Source organism: Vigna umbellata, chromosome 6 (genome assembly GCF_029865625.1).
Source record: "Vigna umbellata cultivar VRB3 chromosome 6, Vumbellata_1.0, whole genome shotgun sequence".
In the NCBI taxonomy this organism is placed as follows: Eukaryota; Viridiplantae; Streptophyta; class Magnoliopsida; order Fabales; family Fabaceae; genus Vigna; species Vigna umbellata.
In genome coordinates, this window is record NC_142170.1 from 12,473,670 (window position 1) to 12,493,031 (window position 19,362).

The window sequence follows — 19,362 nt, forward strand, 5'->3', positions numbered from 1 at the left end:
GATTGGTCCCTTTCGTTAAATATAAGTTAACGAAATTAATGGATGATGATGTGACACAGCTTAAAGCTGATGTGTTAGATTGGTCCCTCGTTAGTTTTAAGTTGTGTCACATCATCATCCATTAATTTTGTTAACTTATATTTAACAGAAAGGACCAATCTGACCCACTATTTTAAAAGTTAGGACTAATTCAAAACACTTTTATAACGAGGGACTAAATTGAGATTTTTCAACCAAAGTGAGGACTAAATTGGCTATTAAACCTAAATGAAAAACATAAACTAATGTAAACAAATATAGATTCTTACTTTTAGTTTTAATTTAGGTTTAATTCTTTTCGACATTCCTGTTTGTGCAGAGTTGTTTCAGATAGGTCCTCGTTTTTTAAAGTGTGTCAAAATGGTCCTTAATTTTGAAAATTGAAATCAATTGAGACCTTCCCGTTAAGTTGGTTGGACGACGTTAAAGAAATTGATGCGTGGGTTGCTGAGATGACCAAATGGTACTGACGTGGCAAAGTACTGTTGTTGACCTGGCTTAATGGTGAGTTTTTATATTTAAAAAAGTTAAATTTTTAAATCAAAACGCAATGTTTTGATTTTTAACAGAATAAATGAACGTTTTAAATGAAGGAATCCCTAAATTGAAGAAATCCCCAAATTGGTTGAGGAGAGCGAGGTTGGTGTTGGAGGTTGTGGAGCTTGTTATTTGAGGGTATTTTGGTTCGACGCAGGTGGGTGGGTTTAAGAACGTAGTTGTTCGAAGACGATGTCGAAGGAGCATTCTTGTTGTTCGTCGACATGCAATGTGTGGCATGGGATGTTGTTTAAGTGTTTAATTTTTTGGCATAAATCAACTGGTTTTCACTTGATTTTAGTGTTTAAGTGTGAGTATAGGCTGGAAAGTCATGTTTGAGCACCCCATGATTGAGAAAAGGAACAATGTTTGTGAGATGACTTTCCAGCCTATACTCACACTTAAACACTAAAATCAAGTGAAAACCAGTTGATTTATGCCAAAAAATTAAACACTTAAACAACATCCCATGCCACACATTGCATGTCGACGAACAACAAGAATGCTCCTTCGACATCGTCTTCGAACAACTACGTTCTTAAACCCACCCACCTGCGTCGAACCAAAATACCCTCAAATAACAAGCTCCACAACCTCCAACACCAACCTCGCTCTCGTCAACCAATATGAGGATTTCTTCAATTTAGGGATTCCTTAGTTACGTTCATTTATTCTGTTAAAAATCAAAACGTTGCGTTTTGATTTAAAAATTTAACTGTTTTAAATATAAAAACTCACCATTAAGACAGGTTCAACAGTATTGTGCCACGTCACTACCATTTGGTCATCTCAACAACCCACGCATTAATTTTTTTTAACGTCGTCCAGCCTCAAAATTAAAGACCATTTTGACACAATTTAGAAAACGAGAATCTATTTGAGACAACCCTGCACAAATAGAGATGTCGAAAAGGATTAAACCTTTTAATTTATGTAAAAACAAGCAATTTTTTTCTCATAATTTGACAACCTCATCATCGATTTACACGAACTTCGTACATTTTTTTACCGTATACGATTTGCGTAATTTTGTGATCGATGCACCTTGATCGAATAAAAAAAATCAAATAAATATAATTGTTATAGTTATCAATCATCTTAATATACTTTATTTGTTTGATTTTAGATCATTGCTACTAAACCGGTCTACACTGTTTCTTTTCAAAACTATTTTTGAGGGTTCCCAAAAATCGAAATCCAATTGGACTGATTAGATCAATCAGTTTTTTAAACTCAAAAGTATTTATAAAATTAACTGTTTAAAAACTGATAAATATAAAATTCGTAATAAATATATACTCTTATACGTTCAAATAACATTATATTTGTAGATACCCACAATTTATACATGTTTACCTTTTTAAATCGCTATTAGTTTTAAAATATAATTAATATCGTTATATTAAAAATAAATAAAAAATAATTTGGTAGAAAAAAATCCTGGAAATTTCGGAATAAGAAAGAAAGATAACGTCAGAATAATAATGAGCTTATTGAAATAGCAAAATATGCTTATTTATTGGACATTTAATATAATTAAATAAATTTATAAGTTTATTAGTAAGAGTTGATTTAGTGTCTTTGACACATAAAGGTAGGTAAAGTCTTGAGATTTAGGTTTAACAAAATAAATATCTTGATCTGATATGAAAAGAATTCATAATTTAAAATTTTCGATATTAAGAATAAATGATTTTTTATTTATTTTAATTTAAGCTATAAAAAACTAAAACGCAAATAAATTATAAAAATCTGAGTTTTACAAAATAATCTTTGAAACAAATCATGCAAAAATATTTAAAAGGAAAAACAACATATGACAAGATAGAATGTACTTAAGTAAAATAAGACTTCTGGGAAGAGTGTATGTTAACTTTTGTGTAAGGGATGCTTTAGTTAGATTTGTGAATCTAACGTGGGACCATTTTGTTTTTCATTGCTTAGAGGCACACCAAAATAATAGTCTCCTCATAATGGACTACACTATTGGTGGAATAACAATAGACTATTATTACATTTATGAAGATATGTTTGGAGATGAAGAAACCAAACATAGAAGAGGAAATTTTCTAACAATGGTTTTTTTCTTTGGAAAGAAAGTAGAAAAATGAGATAAAATACTTTTCTAAAAATAAATTTCAAATGTTTGTTAAGTCTTTTAATGAAGTTTTTTAGTTTTTAGTTTTTTTGGTAAATACATTTATATTAAATATATGAATGACATTTTCTTTGGAAAGAATTTGTCAATTTTATGTCTATATCGATAAGATTAAAGGTAAAGAATGTTTATTATATGAAACTAAATATTGAAGTGATTAGATTGAAATATTGTTATATTTTTTATTTTATTATTTTTAATATTGTTTGTATTAATTGTATTACTCTTATTGAAGATATTGGTAAGTTTTACTGTAATATATTTTAATATTTTTTATAATTGTGTTTCATTTTGTATTTATATTTGCTAATTTATGGTGTGTTTTCTTAATTATACTAATTTTGTTTGGTTTACATTGAGAAAAGTTATAAATCAGGAGTATTTTTATTTTTAAATATAAGAATCAACTAGAGTAATTTACATAAAAGATTAAGTGATGGTTTAAAGGAGTAAAAAGTCTAAAGCAAATTTAAAATTTAAAAGTGATGATAAGAGGATATGACTCTTCTTAAAAGAATGTTATTCATAGAGAATAATACACCTAGAGCACAATTAAACTGAAGTCACAAGTCAACACAATTCACTTTAAATAACTATTTAAAAGAAAAGAATGAGGTATGTACAAAAAGAATAAAGTCTACATAGGTTAAAACCCCCCACAATAGTCTAGTATTGACCACGAGTCTCTGACAACGGCGTCAGAAACTTATTTGCTCATCGAAAAATGTATCAAATCGCTTAAGTAATATAAAATAGTAAGTTCAAATATCGGTTTTCCGATAGACTCGTGTAATACTAAATAATTGTATGATTAACAACTCATTTAGATTAAAGAATAGTACATGAATTTACACTATGTGCAAGAAGATAGATTTACAAAAAATAAAGGATGGACTTTGGTAATTAGAGATACTTATGAGTAGAAAAAGGTCAGAAATGGTATGGAATGACATTGCTAAGGGTAGATTTCACTGGCTTCACTGTCATGCACACACAAACCTCTTCATCAAACACCAAAGTCAACCCATAAGGACACTCAAATCCTAATCCCTCATGTGATAGAGCCTATGTTTCTTTATCAAGCGTCAATCCTTTGATTACTCAACAAGAAAACTCGCATTAATACCTATGAAATGGCTACAATTGCCCCTAACAAAATGGGTCTGTATGGAGAGCCTCAAGCTTACAAAATGGAAGATGAAAGAAGAAATAAACACAATGAGGAAGAAGAGGATGTTCCCATAGTCCCAAATAGCCTCCATAGCTCCATACAATGTGGTTGTGTCTCCAAGCCACTAAAGACCCTTCTCCCCTTGTGAAACCAGAAGAAATAGGGCAAAACTTCTCTTGTCAGCTTCTCATTGTAATGCCCCAAATTTTGAGTGTCACGAATTATTACAAAACTGAACATTTAAAAATAATTCTTAATTCGCGGAAACGTATTTTTCAAAAACTCATTATTAAAACATGCATAATTAAATCAATTTGTAATATTTTAAAAAGTAATGTTCAATTAACATTATTCAAAAGTAATTAAAATAACCAAGGAAATAAAAATAACTCCAAATTACATTGTCTCAAATGTCTAAACCAAAGAAATTTAACAAAACCCAAATCTTTCCACGTTATTTCGCGAATCTATCATGCTTGTGGAACATTTGCAAAACCCCATTCACATCAAGTATACTGCATATAATTATCATACAATCCTATACAACGCATACCTGCATTTCCCACTCTTTCAACCTACATGTATCTCATTTACCCAATCATCACATACATACAATTAACACAACCCTTAATGAAACCCTACTATCATAGAAACCCCCCTAACCATCATGGTATGCACCATATCATAATGCAGAAACACATTTTCATGCATATCCCATATCATTCAAGACAATCAAAAACATAACCGCATACAACATACAAGAAAAAAAAGGTAAGTTTTCTCATACCTTGAAAAATACTAGGATTTGATCTACACCCAAAAACAGATCAAATCTAATCCTTTCATCCCCTTCCAATCCACACAGGTTTCCTCATGTGCAACCTCTTTCCTTCTCCTAAAGAAATGTCCCCTCCTCTCTCTATCTTTTTATCACGTTAGGTTTAAGGTTTCAAAAGTCCAGACCCTCTTTCCTATCTCTTTTTTGTTTTCCAGTTATATCTCTTAGTCTTAAAAATTTGCTTCAAAAGCCTTAAACCACCTATCTCTTTATCTATGTCATATCTCAACTAATTTTCAAACATACAACTACCCAATCCTCTAATATGCATGTTGCTCTCCTTTTAAATTTTCGATTCATATTATTTTATTTTACATGCTTTTCCTATTTACACCCCTATTTTTAATTTTTGCACCTATTTAATAAAGGAGTAAGACCATTTGATAACTTTTTGGCAAGTATACCAAATCGTTCCAAGTAATACAGTGAATAAGTAAAAGTATCGTCTCCCAAGGGACTTGTGCAACACATGCCAATTCTTCCTTTTATAACTCAATTAGACATCAAAATGCACAAAACAATACAAGAAACTATTTTTGGTATTTTATCAAACAGTTGGTGTGCAAGAAATTTATATTTAAAAGAAACTTCGTTGGAATTGGGTTTCATGAATCATATGAAGATAAAACTCTGTACAATATATCATTATTTCATTCAAACATTCACATCAAGGCATACTAGTCCTAATCCCTTAGCAACTAGTTCTAAATTAATATATCAAAATGCTAATCCCTTATAGTCAATTTAATATACAATTTGCATTAAGTCCGATGTTAAGAATGATCAAGTTATTGAGTCTATCCCTAGATCCCAAATCACTTAAGTGCTCTATCTACGTTCGTTCATGTTCAAAGTTACTTTCCAGTAATCAAAGACATTAAAAGAACGTTATATTTTCATACAATGATAATAAATTCAAGAAAGAGCATATGAACAAACAACGATATATTGAGCAGGAAAATTACAGTGAGTTCATTACATCCAATCCCAACGAAAGAGAAATTTAACTACTCCTAATCATCTAAAACGTACACATTTGAAGCAATCCCTTGCAACAATGGTGTCTTGATGCCTTGAAGTAGTCTCCGGAAGTTCCTGAGATGTTTTCGTTTCTTTCTTTTGTCTGGAACTTCTGTTCGAAGGGGAATGTTTCTGTCGCTCTGTCACGTCTTTTAAAGCCACTTAAATTCATTAATTCGCTTAGCGCACATGTACTGGTGCGCTATGCGAATTTTCTTAACTGCTGTATTTTAACTGATGTTATTCGCTCAGCGCACAGGTACTGGTGCGCTATGCGAATTTTCTTTTTCTGGCAGTGCGAATTTTGGCTTTCGCTTTGCGAAAATTGGCTGACAGAGTCTAAATAATATATCATTTCCTGTACAATATTTTACATAACAATCTACTACCTATTACAACTTTTCAACGAGGAACAACATGAAAAATTACAAGATTGAGTTCATTTATAAGTATAAAAACAACTCTTTTTCACACTTCTCACCATTTTACCCTTAAGCAAAAATATAAATAAAATCTAAGGTTTCCTTAACATTTCTTCTTATAAATTGAATCCATATCCATTCAATCTTGGACGATCATCTCTACCAACAAGCTAACACATCACATTGATAATAACACACACATCAATCTAACAAACATATCAAAACATGTGTTGCACTTTATCAAAATAAAATCAACTAAATAACATAATATTTATGTTCTAACAAAATACAAATAATAGAAAAACATTGGTAATAGTGAGAGGTGAAATAAAGAATGAAAATGTGTGAACACAACAAGTAGCGGCTCATGATATGTTTACATTATATTTTTTTATACGTCTATACACTCCTAAACAACATTGTTTTATTTTGAAAGTTTATGTTTACTAATTAAATATAATATTTTATTATTAAAAAGGGTTATACAATAGAAATAAGAGGAATACAAAATTCTGAAAAGATGATTTTCCTAAAAGAAAAAATATTGATGATATGAAAATTAAAAAGAAGAGTATGAAAAGTTGGGCCATAACTGAGCCACCAAGCCACCAAAAGTTTTTTTGGATTCATGCTTTTGTTTTCATTTTAAGCATTGGGCTAGCTGTTGCTCTCTAGACCGATCAAATTTCTTCATTTACCCATCAAATGGTTTTTAATTTTTTTTCTTATTAGGAGGGATAATTGCTTTCCCCAAAAATAATATAAACCCTTACTTTAGAAACATATAAATTTGCGTTGTACTATATAGTCAATGTTACAATTTGAATCTTCATACATGATCCAATTCAAGCCTTAGCAATTTCAGCTTCTTCTAGCATTGCACCATTTGCCAAAATTGGTCTGTTAGCTCATATAGTTTTTTACTTTATGGCCATGCTTTTTTAAATACAGGGTTCTGTTGCCTATTTCATTGAAACAAATTTACTTATGCATCTGCTCCACCCATACAACATATGAAATAATAATACCATTTTAATGGTTTACCATTTTAGCATAAGAGGTCTTTACATATATGAAAAACAATATGTTTGAGTAATTGGAAAAGAATTAGTCATTTAGGCTCGACAATTAATGTAACGAGTAAATTGGATTGGACACTATTGGTGCAGGTCTTAGACAATTCTTTAGAACAGAGATAAATAAAATCTAGGGAAAATAGAAAAAGTCTCCAGGAGAAGAGATCTCCTCAAATATCAGAGGCTTTGAAGAAACAAAGGAATCTCATGAAAAAGAAATTCCAACAAAAAAGAGGATAGATGATCTAACCAACTAAAGAAAAAAATAGAATACCTCATAAAACAGGTATAAAACTGATTAATTATTTATAATGTTAAACATAAAAAAATAAAATTAGTATATTTTATATTTAGTTTTTCTTTTACAATAAAATTAAATCAGCGTAATTATAAAATCAAAATGTTATACTTACAGTTTTTGGTCTTAAATAAAATAAAAGAAAAATTTTATTTATTATACTGAGACTATAAATTAAATTAAATTACTATTTATTAAAAAAATCAAAAAAATATTATGCATCATATAAAATATATCCTAGTTTTTAATACTTTATTTTTTTCTATGGTGAAATATATGCAATTAATCAAAGACACTTTCATAAGAACTTAAATCATTCTCAGACAATTTCTAAAAATCATTTTAGACTTAAAACCTGATTTTTTCATAAGAACTTAAATCATTCTCCGGCAATTTCTAAAAATCATTTTAGACTTAAAACCTGATTTTCTTTTTAATATTTGTTCATGGTTGATCATTTTATGTGTAGGACTCCAGACAAAAATATTAAAAATAAAAAATATACATTTTTCTATTCAATTGTAAACAAAATACAAATAATAAAAAAACATGTAATAATAGTGAGAGGTGAAAGAAAGGAACAAGTAGCATGATAAGAAAAAAGGCTCTTGATATGTTACATTATTTTTTTTTTTCCATCTCACACTCCTAAACAATAATATTGTTTTATTTTAAAATTTTATGTTTACTAATTAAATATGATATTTTATTGTTAAAACGGGTTATACAATAGGAATAAGAGGAATGAAAAGTGTGAAAAGATAATTTTCCTAAAAGAAAAAAATATTGATGATATGAAGATTAAAAACAAGGGTATGAAAAGTTGGGCCATAACCGAAAGCTTTTTTGGACTTATGCTTTTGTTTTCATTTTAAACATTACATTGGCCTGACTGTTGCTCTCTATCAAATTTCTTCCTCCATGACCAAAAAAATTATAAACTCTTACTTTAGAAACATAAATTTGTGTTGTACTAATCTGCATTTATGATCCAATTCAAACCCTAGCAATTTGAGAGTTAGCTAAACCGTTCAGCTTCTTCTTATCGCACTTCAATTCCCAAGGCATGGCGTACACCTTGCAGCTCAATCAATATGGTTTTCCTTCCCTTTCATGCTGCAATACTTCTCTCTGTTGTTCCCAAGACCATGTAAGCCACCATGGCTTGGGAAATATACAGAAAAATCAATGTTAATCTTAATCACTCCCACATTTGCACCAAATCCAAAGAAAACATGATTGTTTTCTCGAATAAGAGAAACCTGCATCTCTCTCAGCCGCCACAAACCATGTTTTCAGAGATGTTTTGCACAAAAAAACAAGACAATACCTATCTTCCAACTATTTTCTTTGACTTGATCATATCTTTTATTAGTCTTATCTCCATAAAATGAATGCCCGCTAGCTTCAGAACCTAGCCATGCAAAGAGTCTTAGAAATAATTAATGAACAATTCTTATATTAGGAATGCTATAAGTAGTGTATCACAACAAAGAAAGAAGAAGAAGAAAAAGATGGGGAGTCGCTCTGCAATGAGAAGAGAACCAAGTAGAACTCATTCAGTTTCTCGGTGGAGTCCTACAAGAGAGCAAATAGCAATGTTGGAGGACCTTTACAGACAGGGAATGAGAACTCCAAATGCTGAACAGATACAAGAGGTTACCTCCAGATTAAGGGCTTATGGTCACATCCAAGGAAAAAATGTCTTTTACTGGTTTCAGAATCACAAAGCACGTCAAAGACAGAAGCAGAAGCTAGAAAGCCTTGCATGTTCCAATAGCTTTCTTCAAGCCTCACATCCTATTTGCCAAAATGGTCTGTTAGCTGATATAATTTTTTACTTTATAGTCATGCTTTTTTAAATACACATTTCTGTTGCCTATTCATTGAAACAAATTTACTTGCATTCATATGCTCCTGTGATTATCCATCCATCAATTGAAATAATAATATTCAAATTTTGTGGTGTGGAGGGTAGTCTGTAAGTACTACCATCTTATGTGGTTAAATCTTCTTTCCATTGTATTTTTGTATACAGAAACAATGAACAGTGTTAAATGAAAGTGCATATAACCTAATCAACTTTCCTATTCATACAATTGCATTAGCTAAGTAGGTACATGCACTTATTTAACCCAACCCAAAAGTCACCTTAAAGTGTTCATGTTTCTATAGTTTGTTTATCTTTCACATTAATTTTATCAAGAGTCTGAAATCAAAGATTTCTTTCATTGTTTTCAGTTGTCTGTGCCCCATTTTATCCTCAACAAAGTGGAATGAACTTTTATCCTCAACCAGAAAAGGTTGTTGCAACTGGAGGTATTGTTGGGACAGTTGTACCATTTGGGATGCTAAAAATTTGTGATGGCCAGCAGATATACCAACAATTGCGACAGAGGGTACAACCTGATTATAACTATAGCATCAATGACAAAAAAACTTTAAACCTCTTTCCTCTTCATCCAACAGGCATTTTGAAAGGAAAAACTGTTAATCAAGGGTCTTCACACGCTTCAGCTTCTGGTTGTCACTGATATATGATATGGTTCTCTTAGTGCTGCAGAAATCACCAACTGTTCTTGGATTTTTTCACTTCCCAACCATGTTCTCCCGAGAGATTAAATGTATTCACCAAAGCAACCAACTAGTACGTTTTTTCTAGATTGTTGATATCTGAAATCAGTTTTTTTATCTTAGATATTTAGTTTATGATTTGTGATGGAACAATTATGGAGTCACAAAAAAAAGTATTGACACTGTTGGTTAATTATAGATGTTGAATTTACATGTAGGAACTTTTTTATCTGATATGGGTGTAACAAAATTGAGAAGAGACTAGCAGTGTTTGCATTGTGTTTAGAAAGACACTGAACTTTGCCCTACTTGATTAGTGTGTTACTATGATTTTTATAAGGAGAAGGTATAGTTGTCTTCCCTCCATTGATAAGGGATATCTCCACTTTTGAAAGTTTAATTTTAAAATCAATATTTAGTCTTAATTATAAAATAAAAACATTTTTTAATTAAGAATGATTATTAACTTGTTCAACATATTACATTGCAAAAGTGTTTCTTTATTATAAAATTATATAAATGACCTGAAAAAAATATTCATTTGTTTAGAAAAAAATTTAATCAAAAGTAATTATTGCATATGTTTTTTCCAACTTAATTAATCACATAATGTATATCCTCTAGAAAATTCTAATACCTAGTAAAGGATAATTGTACATTATATTTTAAGATAAATAAAACATTATAGATTTAATTGTTCTTTGAAATTGATCCTGTAAGTATATAATTAATACTATAATTAAAAAGTTACTGTGATAGTTCTTGTCCAACAAAGATATAATTTACATAAAAAATTTGGACAAAAAATGAAAATTTATTATTTTACCAACATTAAAAACTAACACGGTAATTTAAGGTAAAAAAAAATTCTTCTTCTTCTTATTTATTCAAAGGAAAAATGGTAATAACTTAAGAATAAAACGAAAAGTATTCTTAGAAATAATACTAGGTAGTATTTATATTTAAATACATAAAATAAATGTAAATAAATTCTAAAACCTTTTTCAATTGGATTAAAATCACAAAGGGAACGGGTGTCTAATTACTATACAATAATATATTGAAAATTTTATTTAAAATTAAACCACAAAAATACGGAGAGAATTGGAAAAGAACATAAATAAAAGAATGGTAAAAGAACAAATTCAAACACAAACATATACAACTATAAGTGGTATACAAGTTTTCATACACACTTTCCATTTACTATTATATTCTTTAATTTGTCTCTTTCTTTACAAGTATAAAATCTATTTTTTTAATATCAAAATATACTCAATATTTTTTAGCTGTCTTTTCCTTCTTCTGTCAATATTTCAGTATTATTAACATAATTTACAAACCCAACTTCTTTGTAAATTTAACAGTAAACCTGGCATGGAGTTTTGCTACTTATGCTTAGATGTGTTTTCCTTTTTGTTTCCTTTCTCTCTCAACCTCTGCTTATACCTTCTTCAAGTTCCTCATCTCTTCCTCCATTACTGTTTTATCTTGTTTCTGCCTCTTCTTTTGTTTTAGTAACTATGCATCTTCGCCAAAGGGAAGATCAAATGGGAATTCAACCAACCATTTTCCATCCAAGATCAGTTAATCCCTCCGCATTGTTAGGGGCACTCAACACCCATATTTGGTACACCGAACATTCCATTGAGATTGAAACCAATTTCATCAGTGTCAATACATTGTGATTGTCAATGGAGCTATAATTAAAAATAAAAATTACAACGAAAAAAACAAACATATACAATTGGCATACAATTTGGTGAATTAGTTGTTAAAAGAGAATAACTATTTCCATTGATCATGTGAAGTCAAAACAAAATTTAGCAATCCTCTGACTAAACCCTTGAAAAAATATATGATCTTAGAAATATCAAGGGAAATGAGACTTAAATCACTTGCAAACAAACAAAATGATGGTAACTAAACCTTTGTGATTAAATATCTCATGAATAATGTTAATACAGGTAAAAACAATAGCACTAAATTGATTTTAATGAATTATGTCTATTTGTGTGTGAAAATGTTAGAGATTGCATTATGAGAAGTTAAACTTTGTCATTAAAATTATATATTGCGAAAGAATTTTAGCTTAAACAAAGTTTGTAATGATTTTTATATCCTTTACAGGTGGTGTATAATTTGCAACATATGATGAAATTACCTATATGAGTATTAAGTGAGGCCGATTGCACGAGATCTTAGGATGATCTCTAGAGCACTCATGAATATCGATCACTCATGGCCTAGTAAGCGCAACAAAGTAATAACAACAAGGATTGTGGGTGATTGATAAATCTCTAACACATGTCAAATGTCTTTGATTCATATGATTTATTATACCAATTACATTGTGTGTCAAACTTTTATCTACTTTTTGTACTAGGGCCTATATAGTTATTTGCCCCTTAGCTCTTGTATTTGAACTTTAGGAATGAATCTATGCATTACTTTGCCTTTTCTTGTTCATTCTTTATCTTTCACGCTCCTTCCCCAGTGATGGACTCTAGGAGTTCACTTGGAACGTTCCCTAGGTCGAAAATGCTAAGGTGAGAGTTACAAGAACGTACCTTACCGATCATTAGACTCTAGGAGTTCACTTGGAACGTTCCTCAGGTTCAAAATGTTAAGGTAAGAGTTACAAGAACATTCCTCACCGATCGTTAGACTCTAAGTGTTCACTTGAAATGTTTCCTAGGTCACAAATGCTAAGGTGAGAGTTACAAGAACGTTCGTTACCGATCGTCAAACTCTAGGAGTTTACTTGGAACGTTCCCCTAGTCGAAAATGCTAAAGTGAGAGTTACAAGAACGTTCCTCATCGATCGTTAGACTCTATGGGTTCACTTGGAACGTTCCCTAGGTCGAATTCTTCTTATAACTTGCTTAAAATTTAGATGGTAAACACCTGATTTTATTAATAGCTGAACTGCACACAACATCGTAAACTTTCAATTGAAATAAAATTTAAGATGTGACGCATTAAAGGTGTTGGGTATAGCTTTGTCTGTCGGGTGCCCCATCACCAGCTGAGAATTCATCTGACATTCAACGAAGTTGCCCCAAAATCTTTAACTAGTTCAAGACTAGCAATCACTGCTTCATACTCAGCCTGATTGTTACTAATCTTGAACCGAAAGAGGATGGATTGTTCAACAAGTAATCCATTCCGGCCTTCTAAAACGACTCATGCTCCCACGTCTGTTCAGTCGGCTGATTCGTCTACAAAAAGTTTCCACGACCATGAAGACTCTTCTCCTTTTAAAGGTAATTCAGCTGCAAAATCAGCTAAGTGTTGCCCTAGAACAGATCCACGCGGTTCAAATCGTAACCCGAACTCGGACAACTCTACCGACCAACCAACTATCCTTTTTGCGAGATCTGGTTTGCGCAATATCTTAGCAATGGATGGTCAGTTCTTACTACCACCCGATGGTCTTGAAAATAAGGCATCAGTCGTCGTGCGACTACGATAAAGGCTAAAGCAATCTTCTCCACTTGCTTATACCTTGTCTCTGCATCTTGCAGATGTAACATCCCAATTATTATAGCATTAAACTATAATAGAGTTCTTACATCATTGATACAATAGAACAGTGGATAGGAGGAGGAATAACAGTTTTCCTCATTATTATACAAACCCACACTCAAATTTCAAACCAAATACGATTCACACTTAAAACATAGACAATTTATAAGGCTCATTCTTCAAACTAAGCTTCCGTCGATCCTCCATCTAATGCTTGCTCCACCGGCATATCACCAACTTCTGCTCCCATCCACCGGATGATCATCGCCAGACAAAACACATAACACAAAAGAACAACCACACAACAGACAAAGCAAGGGTGAGCTAATGCAATACAAAACATCATGGTAAATTAACCAAACTTCCATCTTATAAGTTAAATTACTCAATAATATAATAAACGTACCATTATCATCGTAAACTCACTCATCTGGATAATCGTATGAATATTGAACTCTTAGCTAGTTCTACACTTACAGTGGTACTTTACTCAGCTACATCCTATCCTACTCTGTCCCCCAAACTGGATCTTCGGATATGGATGCACTTATTCGCTAGCTCAAGTATTCTATCCTACTCTGTCCCCCAAATTGGATCTTCGGATATGAATACAACCCCTGAAGCTACATCCTTCCTACTCTGTCCCCCATACTGGATCTTCGGATATGGATGCACTTACTTGCTAGCTCAAGTATTTTATCCTACTCTGTCCCCCAAACTGGATCTTCGGATATGAATACAACCACTGAAGCTACATCCTTCCTACTCTGTCCCCCATTGTGGATCTTCGGTAAGGATTTCCCACTTTCCACTACATAGCTTTCTCTCTAAGTGAGATCGAGACTATTGAGAGCATAAGAATGAACCACTAAATCGGAGTTCCTATATTCATACGTACAGTACTTGACACAAAATCAACCAGGAGTTCCTCCTTGGAACTCTATTCCACACTTTCCATTCATAAGTACACATGTCAACATGTTATCATCTTTAGTCATATCTCAAGAAAATAACTCTTACATACTCAGACATTTCACATCCTCACAGAAAACATTACTTATTAACACATAACTCTTTATGGTCTATTAATTCGAACCTTTAAGTAGTTCAAATAGATTAGATACCCTCACCGATGACTCCGGAAGGGTCAAAAACCCCCATATCGACCTAAAGAACGTCCAAAACGGACATCCAGAACTCCCAAAACGTCAAAAACATCAAAAACACTAAATTTGTCATGCATAACTCGCTCCAGCGAGTTGTCTCATTCACTCTAGCGAATTTACTATTCCAAAATCACGAAAATTCACTTTCCGGGCTATACCGACTGTTCCTTCCATCATACCGGCTTTATAGACGTCCAAAAACTCATCTCCTATCAACAACCCATATTCATCCAAATCTTATAAACATCTAAACTAAACATTTAACAAAGAGATAGCGGATAAATAGTCCAGTCCAAAATTTCATATCAAAAGCCTAGTCTCCTTTTTAAATCCATAAACAAATTCAAATTCTTCGATCTATACGTATAAAAAAAAAAATTCCACCGATTCAAAATACTTAATGCGAACAAGATCTCTTCAAAATTATCAAAAACAGAAACACATCCCGATTCCAAACCGTAGATCAATTCAAAAGACACAACAGAAACAGAATTTCATTCTAAAATCATAAAGAGAGTCAAAATCCTAAACATATACCAAATTTAAAATCATACAGAAACAAAAAGACTCAAGGTTAGCTCCCCTTACGGTTTTCTCCTAAGCTTGCTGTCAAACAGTTCCCCAACGTTCCTCTGCCTTAGAATTCCTTCTCGCGGCTCCAAACTGAGCTCTAAAACTTCTCTGGTCCAATGCTTTTAGGTAACAGTTCTCAGATTCAACTTAGGAATTCTCTCAGCCCCAAAACCCCCTTAAATAACCAGAAAAACGTGTTTAAATAGTAAAACGCGTTTACTGTATCAAAACGCGTCCAAAACGCGTACAGCGAGTGAGTCTGATTTTGACAACTTTGTCAGTCCGGTTGAACCCCTTCCCGATGTCGGAATTATGCGTATAAGTACTCGAATCGAAGCTATTCGAGTCTACTTTCTAATGGAAAAAGAATCAACTTAATATCTAATTTGTACAATTAATTATAATTAAAATACCAAACCATGTCAAAGTTGACAGCATTGTATTTTGCATATAAACTTTAACTTTTGTTACAACTTGATACATTTTTGGTTTCTTACTCTACTAATGACCCGAGATTCACATTTTCCTTTAATTTTTTCAGGGTCTTACATTCTCCCCACCTTTAAAATTTTTCGTCCTCGAAAAATACACTCTTTAATCAAATAAATGAGAATAGAAGTTCTTCATTTCTTCTTCCAATTCCCAAGTCATTTCTTGGGTCTTCTCGTTCCACAATACTTTGACTGTACGAATATCCTTTCCTCTTAGTTGCTTCGCCTGAACATCAAGAATCCGTACTGGTTTTGCGTCTAATGACAAATCTTCTCTGACTTGAACGTCATCCACTTCGAGTACATGATCAGGACTTGACACATATTTCCTTAATTGAGATACGTGAAATACATTGTGCAAGTTTGCCAATTGAGGAGGTAGTGCAATCTCATATGCTACTGGTCCAATTCTCTTGATAACTTGGAATGGACCAAGAAACTTTGGAGACAACTTCTTGGATCTGATAGCTCTCCCAACTCCAGTCATCTGAGAAACTCGTAGAAACACGTGACTTCCCTCTTCAAACTCAAGAGGCCTTCGTCTATGATCTGCATAAGACTTTTGTCTGCTTTGTGATGCCTTCATCCTTTCCTGTATCAGTTTCACCTTTTCTGTGGTTTGTTGAATTAATTCTGGTCCTAACATCACTATTTCTCCTTCTTGGTACCAACATAGGGGTGTCTTACATCTCCTACCATATAGTGCTTCATATGGTGCCATGCCAATGCTTGTATGATAGCTGTTGTTGTAAGTGAATTCAATTAATGGTAAGACCTCATCCCAAATACCCAAGTGATCTAAAACACAAGTCCTCAACAGATCTTCTAAGGATTGAATCGTCCTCTCAGACTGTCCATCAGTTTGTGGATGATACGCAGAGCTCATTTGTAATTTGCTACCCAATTCACGTTGTAGAGACTGCCAGAATTTTGATGTAAATCGCGGATCTCTATCTGACACTATGCTCGACGGTATTCCATGTAGTCTTACTACTTCTCTTATATACAGTTGGGCGAGCTTCAACATTGGCATCTTTAGATTCATCGCCAAGAAGTGAGCGCTCTTTGTCAACCTATCTACCACAACCCAGATAGCATCATGACCTTTTCTTGTCCGTGGTAAGTGGGTTACAAAATCCATAGCGATACTGTCCCATTTCCACTCAGGTATCTCTAGTGGTTGTAACATACCTCCAGGTCGTTGATGTTCTACTTTAGCCTTTTGACATGTCAAACATGCTGACACAAATTGTGCCACATCTCTCTTCATTCCAGACCACCAGAAAGACTTCTTGAGATCTTGATACATCTTAGTCATACCAGGATGCATGCTAAGACGACTTTGATGTCCTTCCTCGAGAATCAACCTTTTTATCTCAACATTATCTGGGACACAGACTCTGTCTCTAAACCTCAAAATGCCATCAGTTCCTAACATGAATTCTCTGGCTTGATCTGTACCCAATAAACCCACTGTTTTCTGCAGCTCGGCATCTAATAATTGTTTATCTCTGACTAAACCCAACAAATCACTTGATATTATTAAGTTGCTGCACCTGATGAAATCCGCCTTCAGCTCAACATACAACTTCATATCTCTGAATTTCTCGATCAATTCTAACTCCCTTACCATCATAGTAGATACATGCACTGTCTTTCTGCTCAGAGCATCTGCCACTACATTAGCCTTACCTGGATGATATAGAAGTTCAAACTCATAATCCTTCAAAAACTCCATCCACCTTCTCTGTCTCATGTTTAATTCCTTTTGATCAAAAAGATATTTCAAACTCTTATGATCGCTGAACACTTGGAACTGTGCGCCATATAGGTAATGCCTCCAAATCTTCAGAGCAAATACGACAGCTGCTAACTCTAAATCATGAGTGGGGTAATTTTTCTCATGATTTTTAAGTTGTCTCGAAGCATAAGCTACCGCTTTCTTTTCTTGCATAAGTACACATCCCAGTCCTTGATATGAAGCATCACAGTATACTTCGAAAGATCTTCTTGGGTCAGGGATCACTAACACTGGAGCACTTGTCAACCTCTTCTTTAGTTCCTGAAAACTGGCTTCACATCGGTCTGTCCAAGCAAATGGATGATCTTTACGAGTTAATTGCGTCAATGGTGACACAATCTTAGAGAATCCTTCTATGAATCTGCGGTAATACCCTGCTAATCCTACGAAGCTCCTGATCTCAGTTACGGACTTAGGTCTCTCCCATTGAAGCACAGCTTCAACCTTAGCCGGATCTACAGATATTCCACCAGCCGATATGACATGTCCCAAAAATTGCACCTCTTTCATCCAAAACTCACATTTGGACAACTTGGCGTACAACTTTTTACCTCTTAATACCTCAAGAACTGTTCGAAGGTGATCCACGTGTTCTTCCCGAGTCTTGGAGTATATAAGAATGTCGTCTATGAAGACTACGACAAACTTATCTAAGAAAGGTCTGAATATTCTATTCATATAGTCCATGAATACAGCTGGAGCGTTGGTTACACCAAAAGGCATAACCACGTATTCAAAATGTCCATATCTGGACCTGAAAGCAGTCTTTTGCACATCTTCTGCTTTTACTAAAATCTGATGATAACCTGATCGTAGATCAATTTTCGAAAACACTTTCGCTCCATGTAACTGATCCATCAAGTCGTCGATTCTTGGCAACGGGTACTTGTTCTTGATTGTCAACTTATTCAGCTGTCTGTAATCCACACATAATCTAGAGCTCCCATCCTTCTTCTTAACCAACAACACTGGCGCACCCCAAGGTGAAACACTTGGTCTAATAAATTGCTTCTCAAGCAAGTCTTCTATCTGCTTTTTCAATTCTGTTAATTCAGCTGGAGCCATCCGATACGGAGCAATTGATACTGGTCCGGTGCCTGGTATTAGATCAATTGCGAACTCAATCTCTCTTTGAGGAGGCAGTCCCGGTACATCTTCAGGAAACACATCCATGAAATCATTTACCACTAAGTGATCCATGTTCCCTCCACTCTGGTTAACCTCCATGTGTGTCAACACCATGAAGCAACACGACCCTTCTTGTACTTCGCGCCACAATTTTCCCGAAGATAATATCCTCGACTCTTCCTCTTGAGGAAACAACAATCTCTTTGCACCGCAGTCTAAGAGAATGTGATTGGAAGTTAGCCAATCCATTCCTAAAATTACCTCTAAACCTTGTAGAGGTAAGCAGATAAGATTAACTCTAAACTGACGTCCTTCTACTACTACAGGACATCTAGTACATGCTAGAGATGTCTTAACTAAGCCAGAAGCTGGAGTAGATACTATTAAGTCATATTGTAGCTCACTCACAGGCAGTCCTAACTCTCGTACACAATCATCAGACACAAAGGAGTGCGTAGCTCCAGAATCAAACAAAACACAACAAGCTTTCCCAAACAATAAACAATTGCCGACGATAAGATTACCTGGCCCAGTTGCCTCCG

General features: G+C 33.4%; 1 protein-coding gene across 1 annotated transcript; it reads left to right on the forward strand.

Moving 5' to 3' along the window:
- The first annotated feature begins 9,004 nt into the window (after window positions 1-9,004).
- LOC124846492 (WUSCHEL-related homeobox 2-like) lies at window positions 9,005-10,324 on the forward strand. The gene is made up of 2 exons (XM_047323761.2): window positions 9,005-9,374; window positions 9,801-10,324. Exons 1-2 carry the CDS (start codon window positions 9,005-9,007, stop codon window positions 10,091-10,093), a joined length of 663 nt encoding a protein of 220 aa, XP_047179717.2. The 3' UTR covers window positions 10,094-10,324.
- The last annotated feature ends 9,038 nt before the right edge of the window (window positions 10,325-19,362 follow it).

Coding starts and splice junctions, on each gene's coding strand:
- LOC124846492 (XM_047323761.2), top strand. CDS start 9,005: ATGAACAATTCTTATATTAGGAATGCTATAAGTAGTGTATCACAACAA. Junction 9,375..9,800: donor ACATCCTATTTGCCAAAATG/GTCTGTTAGCTG, acceptor CATTGTTTTCAG/TTGTCTGTGCCCCATTTTAT.